Source organism: Scyliorhinus canicula, chromosome 9, assembly GCF_902713615.1.
Source record: "Scyliorhinus canicula chromosome 9, sScyCan1.1, whole genome shotgun sequence".
Lineage (NCBI taxonomy): Eukaryota > Metazoa > Chordata > Chondrichthyes > Carcharhiniformes > Scyliorhinidae > Scyliorhinus > Scyliorhinus canicula.
The window spans coordinates 77,865,531-77,873,320 of record NC_052154.1 but is presented as its reverse complement, the minus strand read 5'-3'; the positions used below and the strand labels follow the sequence as shown (position 1 = coordinate 77,873,320).

At 53.2% G+C, this 7,790-nt stretch overlaps 1 protein-coding gene across 1 annotated transcript; it reads left to right on the top strand.

The window, feature by feature from the left end:
* Positions 1–823: 823 nt before the first annotated feature.
* On the top strand, positions 824–4,702 carry LOC119970892 (activator of basal transcription 1-like). Its single transcript, XM_038806000.1, has 2 exons — positions 824–974; positions 3,558–4,702. The coding sequence occupies exons 1-2, from the start codon at positions 824–826 to the stop codon at positions 4,259–4,261; spliced, it is 855 nt and encodes a 284-aa protein (XP_038661928.1). The 3' UTR covers positions 4,262–4,702.
* Positions 4,703–7,790: the final 3,088 nt, after the last annotated feature.

Below are 7,790 nucleotides of genomic sequence, written 5' to 3'. Positions count from 1 at the left end.
CAGCAGGGAATCAAACCTGGGACCTAGGCACTGTGAAGCCACAGTGCTAATCATTATGCTACCATGCTGCCCCCACTATGCTACTGTGCTGCCCACATAGGACGATAGGTAGAAATTAATGAACAATGTTTCTTACAATACAAATCCAAACTCCTCCAATCCCTAAGGTTCTCCCTCCCCAACTTGCACACCGGCCAGGATTTTTATGAGAGTTGGTTCCCTGTTAAGGGGAAGCCCCACCCCCTTAAAGGGGCAGTTCATATTCTAGGGAGGTCATGGGAAATCGTATGGTCCTGGTCCAAGGACCTCCATTAGGGTTATAACGCTCCTCTCCCCTAAGTCCAGAGGAACGTCCACACCCATCGATAACTGCACCGGGCCTTTTGACAGTTTCACCTGCGGACAGCATGCAGGCACAGACCGTGCGGCATCAGAAGGTGTACAATGGGACTGGGGAGCAGAGTTTGCGGGATGAGCGTCTGGGCTATGGCAGCGTTGGGGGTGCAGACACGAGAGCCGGCACGGGTGCCTCTGGCAGTGGCAAAACATCCGTTTCAGAATTGGAGTTGGCGATACTTCATCTGGCATCTCAGTATCCTCAAGAACGACCCCCAGATCCTCGACAGCTGTCGGAGCCTGGGAGGTGGTGGAAACAGGGGCGGCAGGGGCAACAGCGAAGATGGCGGCCATGGGACATCTGAATCAACGGCCGGTACAGCCGGAATATCCGGCATGCAGCTTCAGAAGTGGTCCAGGTGGTGATTAGATTCACGGCCCTGTGCCCGTATTCGGTAAGAAATAGGGTCCCATCTTTTCCAACACGATGCCTGGGATGCAAGCGCTCCATCGTCGGAATTTCGGAATCTCCTGGGGCGAACTCGTGCAACGGTTTGCTGCAACCTGCGACTGCCTCGGCTTAGTCCTGAGCATAGCAAACTTTCCCGCCAATATACAGAAAGACGAGACTCAACCAGGTGCTGAGGCTGGGCCCATTAACATCTCAACTGGCACGATGCCTGTGGAATCTTGGAGTGGGCATCGTCGAGGAGCAGGAAGATTGCACCCTGAAAGAGCCCTGCAGAATCTATATGGAGGCGAGACCATGGACCACCCGACCATTCCCATAGGTGGTGCGGGGCTGCAGGGGGGAACCTCTGGTGTGCCTGACGACTGGAGGCAGCACTGGGCCTCCTGCCCGATGTCCGCATTGATGCTGAGCCATCAACCATAGCTACAAGGTAACATTTTCATCTTGGACACCCTTTGGGTGTGCTTTGTGGAGGTCCATCAGGAGCGGGCCATGTCCACGTTCAAGGACCACTACGCGGGTCCCACAAAGGAGAACTCCGTCCTCTATGCTCACTCAGCTCCTGCATCTTCATAGTGTAAGCCTTCGATCTGTGGTAAAGCCTGGTGCTGAGCCCCATACTGTCCCATGTGGTAGCTGAGGGTCGGTCTGAGTCCACCCGTGAATCCAGGATGCCGTGACCGGTAATGAGTCCATGAAATATAGGGTCGCAATGACCTCACCGGCCACCACTGGTGTAAGTGGCCTCGTTAGCAGGGGCAGACAGCCTGAGGAATCATTGCCCCAGAGCGGTGTTCCAGAACATAATCATGTGCCACCAGCAGCAGTGCCCATTGCTGGACGTGGGCCGAAGCAATGGGGGAATCGCCCGAACTTCCTTGTGGTCTGTGAGAAAGGTGACGTGATGCCTGTAGACTTACTGATGAAATTTCTTGACTCTGAGCCTTCCTTCTCGATCTGCACGTATTGTTTTTCCGCGTATGCCAACGTTCATGAGGCAAAGCATGACGTTCCGATCCATAATCTATTGTGTGGGCCAGCTCAGCCCCAATGCCATACAGAGAAACTTCACATGTCAACAGGAGTGGTCGTGCTGGGTCATAGTAGGTTATCAGTCATACTGAGGAAAGCTGTTGTTTCACCTTGGCGAAAACCGCCTGCTGTTCCTGAGCCCTCTCCCAGCGTTGCCCTTTCTTAAACAGACAGTGGAGGGGGGCTAAAGTGGTGGCCAGGTTCGGGAGGAACTTGCCATAGTAATTGACAAAGCCTAGGAATGATCGGGTTTCCGTCGGGCCACCTGGCATGGGAGGTCTGCCAAATTGCCTCTCCTTTTCGTCCACTAGGTGAAAACCTTGGCGGTCAATGCGGTAGCCAAAGGATGTTACCTCAATGGCATTAAAAACACACTTCTCTCGCTGGAGACGGACGCCAGCCTCCTCAAAACGCCTCAGCACTTCAACCAAGTTTTTCAGATGCCCCTGATCCTGTGACCAGGATGTTGTGCAGATAGAATGCCATGCAAGGTAGGCCTCGCAGCATACTTTCCATTAGGCGCTGCAATATTGCGTATGTGGAGGAAACCTCAAAGGGCAGGCGGGTGCATTCATATAGCCCCTGGTGCATGTTCACGGTGATGAAGCATGTGGACTTGGGGGCCAAGATCAACTAGAGGTAAGCGTGACTCACGTTGAGTTTCGTAAATGTGCGACCCTCCTCCACTCAGCTTTGCATAAAGGTCCGAGTGACCAGATAGTGGTCCAGCTGAGACACACGGCTGACCGTCATCTTATAGTCCCCGCATAAACGTACTCATCCATCAGGTTTCATGACCAGGACGACCAGCGCCGCCCAGTCGGAGAACGGCGTACGATGCACAAACTCTCCATCCGTTCCAATTCTGCACCTGCCTTGAGTCATGGGGCGTACGGAACAGGTAGCACAGATGAACCATTGGGTCCAAGCATATTCAGGCCGCTGCCCCTTTGATGGTGTCCAAGCAATCCTGGGATACCAACGGAAATCTGGTCCAATCCCAAACCGCTCCAGAACTGCCATCAAGTACCCCCATTCTACCCGGTCAAACGCCTTCTCGGCGTCCAATGCCATAACCACCTCTGTTTCCTTCCCTTCTGCCGGTGCCATAACGACGTTCAAAACCCTCCTAATGTTCTAAAAAAGCTGCCTCCCTTTCACGAACCCTGTCTGATCCTCACCTATCGCCTTCGGGAGGCACTCCTGCAGCCTACCCGCCAGTACCTTCGCCAATACTTTTCCATCCACATTCATAAGTGATATGGGCCTATACGACCCACACTCTGTCGGATCCTTATCTTTTTTTAACAGTGAAATCGTTGCCTGCCCCAAGGTTTGTGGCAACACCCCCTTCCCTATCGCCTCTTCAAACATCCCCACCATCGGGGTGCCATCTTATCCTTGAATTTTTTATAATGTTGTACAGGAAACCCACCTTCCCCGACTGCATCCTCCCAATCGCATCCTTTATCACCTGCTGCACTAACCTCCCCTCCAGCACCCCTGTCACAATCACATATCTACCCCCCTGATCTGCCACCATCTTCTCCATCTGGAAGCGTACCCTTTTGCTGACCAGCACCGCTACCCCTCGAGCCCTTCCGTCAAATCCAGAGTGAAACACTTGGCTAACCCAGCCCTTTTTAAGTCTCACCTGGTCCTTCACCCTCAAGTGAGTTTCTTGCACCATTGCTACATCGGCCTTCAAACTTTTAAGATGCGCAAGCATCCCCTCGGGCTCCTCTCCCGGGGATTCTGTATTTCGGGTTTATCCCCCCGGGGCTGCGGCCTGGACATACGCGGAAAATTATGTCGACTTTTGGGGAGGTCGGCAGGGTTTTCCTGCAGGAGGCCGGGGAGCGGCGGCGGCGGCCCGGTACGCAGGGGTCCCGGGGGAAGAAAAAGGGCAAGAGACAGAGGAAGAGCTTCACCAAGGGTTGGGTCAAGTTCCAGAACAAGGCTGTAGCCAAAAGGGTGGCCGCTAGCCTCCACAACAGTCCGATCGGAACCCGCAAGCGCAGCCGGTTCCACGATGACCTGTGGAACATTAAGTACCTGCACCGCTTCAAGTGGACTCACCTGAGTGAGCGTCTTGCTTACGAGAAGCTGGTTCATCGACAGAGGATGCGGGCAGAAGTCTCCCAGGCCAAACGCGAGACTAACTTCTTCCTCCAGAATGTGGAGAAGAGTAAAGGCCTGGAGAAGCTGCAGGAAGTGAAGAAGAAGAAGGGGCAAGAGTGGGAAGAGAAGCACTGGCACTTCCAGCAGCGAGCAACCGAGACAGAGATCCAGGCCAGCAAGGCTGCCGGCCTCCGGAACAAGGCCCAGGAGCTCAGGAAGGTAGCGGAACATCACAGGAAATCTCAGTCCAACGTCACGCTTCTTGCCAAAATCTTCAACCCCAGCACGGAGCAGAAGTAGGTCCTACCCAGGGATAATGGACTCTGGCTCAAGGTGGAGCATTCCCTGCTCTCTCTTGGAAGAGGGTCCTCAGTGTGGGTATGAAGTGGGTACTTTATTGACTGTGAATGTGGCCTATTGTATGTGATGCCAGTCATTTGCCCAGAAGCACTGTGGACCAGACTGGACAAGGATGGCAAGTTTGGGGGCATTGAGGTCTTTAGGAACTGTCAGGCTGGGGGCAGCTGGAACCGGATTCCATGCCCGCTGTGTGAGACTAACTCCAGTCATGGTTTGAAGTGCTGCAGCCCTGGGCTGTGTCTATAACAGCATCAGAACAGATCACTGCATCAGAGAAGATGGTGTGTGGCTAGGACTGTGGGGAGGTGTTTATTCAGCTGACTGTATTTTTCAGAGGATTCGTTTTGTATGTTGATTGTCTTTAGCAATAAACTTGATTTTCAAAAAAAAAAAATTGGGTAGCATGGTGGTTAGCATAAATGCTTCACAGCTCCAGGGTCCCAGGTTCGATTCCCGGCTGGGTCACTGTCTGTGCGGAGTCTGCACGTCCTCCCCGTGTGTGCGTGGGTTTCCTCCGGGTGCTCCGGTTTCCTCTCACAGTCCAAAGATGTGCGGGTTAAGTGGATTGGCCATGCTAAATTGCCCGTAGTGCCCTAAAAGTAAGGGGGGGGGGGGGGGGCGTTGTTGGGTTACGGGTATAGGGTGGATACATGGGTTTGAGTAGGGTGATCATTGCTCGGCACAACATCGAGGGCCGAAGGGCCTGTTCTGTGCTGTACTGTTCTATGTCTATGTTCTATGTCTATGTTACCCTTGACCTCTTGACCGGACTTCCTAACCCTCTCACATTCCACGTGACTATCCTAACTGGGGGTCTCTCACCTCCCCCCCCCTCCCCCCCACCCTTCTTGTCCACCATCATCATACCACCAGGCCCTGCCCTATAAGCCTGACCCTCCCCTATCCATTATTAACATTGAACCCCTTCCCCCCCTCCCAAGCACCCCCCCACATTTCCTCTTGAAAAACCATCTCCCACCATCAATCCCCTCCCCCCCCTCTCGCTCGCCTCGTAGGCCCATTGAAGCCTGCTATCCAAGCTCCAACGTCCGCAGTTCTCCTCTCACCTCGCCTCCGTTCACTAGCCGACTTTAGTTAGCTAGCGCGGGTGGCTCCCCCCACCAAGATATATCGCCCCCTCCCACCCAGTCCCAGAGCAAGAAAAAACAAAAACAACAATCCAACCCATAGAATTCACTAACATAAGATTTAACCGTCGCAACACAGAACGCCAATCAACCCAACCATTAACTTGAACTCTATAACAATGTAAAGAGAAGTAAATGACAATACACATCAGTAAACGGAAAGCTGCAACATTTATACATTTTCCAGCTCCCCAATCACAGTCCACAGTCTCTCCTCCAGTTCCGCTCCTCACGTCTGTCCCAAGCTTTCTGCCCTCACGAACGCCTCAGCCACCTCCGCTGTCTCGAAATAAAAGTCTTTGGCCTCATACGTTACCCTCAGCTTCGCCGGGTATACCATACCAAATCGCACTCCCTTTCTGAACAGTGCCACCCTCACTCGCCCAAACGCCGTCGTCTTTTTGCCAACTCCACCGTCAAGTCCTGGTAGATCCGAACTACCGCACCATCCCACTGCACCTCGCGTTTCTGCTTCGCCCAGCTTAACACCTTCTCCTTCATGCAATACTTATGGAAGCAGATAATTACTGCTCTTGCCGGCTCGATGAGCTCAGTCTAGCTCGTACTGGGAGGGGTTCTCACCCTCCCACATCAGCTCCTCCAACTTCTTAGCGAAGTATTCTGTTGGCCTTGGGCCCTCTGTCCTTTCAGGCAAGCCCACAATTCTCAAATTGTGCCGTCTCAAGCGGTTCTCCAAGTCCTCAGGTTTTGCTCGGAGTCCTCTGTTGACCTCCACCACCCTCCGCAGCTCGTCCCTCATCGAGGTGAGCTGGTCGCTGTTCTGTGTCACGGCCTACTCCACTTTCTTTATCTTCTCGCCCTGCTCTCTCACCTCGGCCGATGTCTTTGCCACAGCTACCCTCATCGGGGAGATTGCCTCCTCCACCATTGGTTTCAATGCGGCCGCCGTCTCTTTCCTCAAGGCTTCCAAGTGCATCGCAAACTGTTTTTCCAGCTCTACCGCCACCACCTCGGTCATCTTCTCCACCGTAAATAGTGTGGCCCCATCATGCGGTTCGGCATTCGCCATCCTGTCAGCAATTTTGCTTGTCTTCTCATTCAGCGACGAGCCCATGTTTCCTCCCTTTTTCGATGCTGCTTTTCGCATCCTTTAACGGCGTATTGTTTATCCTTTTCTTTCTTCTTTCCCCTTTTCCCCCTTCACCCTCCTGCCCTCCTTCAATCCGTTTTTTCCTTTGAAAAACAGTCAATTTTTCAAAGGGGGTGGAGAAAAAAACGCTTCCACCAAACGTATTTAAAACTTCTTCTTTCTCTTTATTTTTGCATCCCTCCAGACTTTCCCTGGGATTGGACTTCAACCTTCTTAGCACGCTCTAGGTGGGAGCCATCCGACGTGGGGCATCTCTTCTACATCCCGCCCTGGCTTCGGGCCTGCCGCCTCGGCCCCCGCTTGGCTCCGTCCCCACTGCTCTGCCCTTCGAGCGCATGCTGGGCCCGATGCCTCGGCACCCGCCGCCCGACACCCGCACAGGGTTCTTTGCCAGTTTTCAAACCGGCCCCGCTGGCTGCCCGTGACGGTTCCAAAGGCCGTCAATAGTTGTGGGGGGGGGGCGATCGAAAAGTCCGGGAAACCCCCGAAAGCGCCGCAAATCGTGGCCACCGGCGGGAGCTCTTTCCGATGCAGCCGTCCCGCTCACAAGCGTCACCGGAAGTCGACCAATCCAACATTGATCAGCAATACCACAGTTTGTCTCTCTTCACCGATAGTCACATTTGTCGTATTGTTCCAATCATCGTCTGCGTTAAATCGCTCCAGCTACCCTATTTGTGGCATTTTGGCAGTCAGTAGAGGGGTTTCCTGAGGCCTAGACAAGGTGGACCGGGCATGTAGCAACTGGTGTCGACGGTAGCTCCACTGAATCCTTGTCAGTAGTGCTGAATCCGCAGTAAACAAGACATATAGAAAATAAGTAGAAATTAACAAACAAGGTTTATTAGGAAACAAATCCAAACTCCTCCATTTCCCTCGGTGTCTCCTTCCCTGACATGCACATAGGCCGGTGTTTTCTTAAAAATATTTTTATTCAAGGCATTTAACAAATTCACAGAGACTATCAGAAGAGTAACACATCAACCCAATAAACAACCACAATCCTCCAACTCCCCTGACACCAACACCCCAAAACGTCCTGCCTTCCCCAATTAAACCCCATTACTCCCCTCCCCCCCAAAACCCACCCCCCTTGCTGACCTCTCAATTCTCCTTGAAGAAATCGATGAACGGTTTTCACCTCCGGGCGAACCTCTCTCCCGACACCCGTACAGCAAACGTGACCTTCTCCGTCCTCAGGAATTCTGCC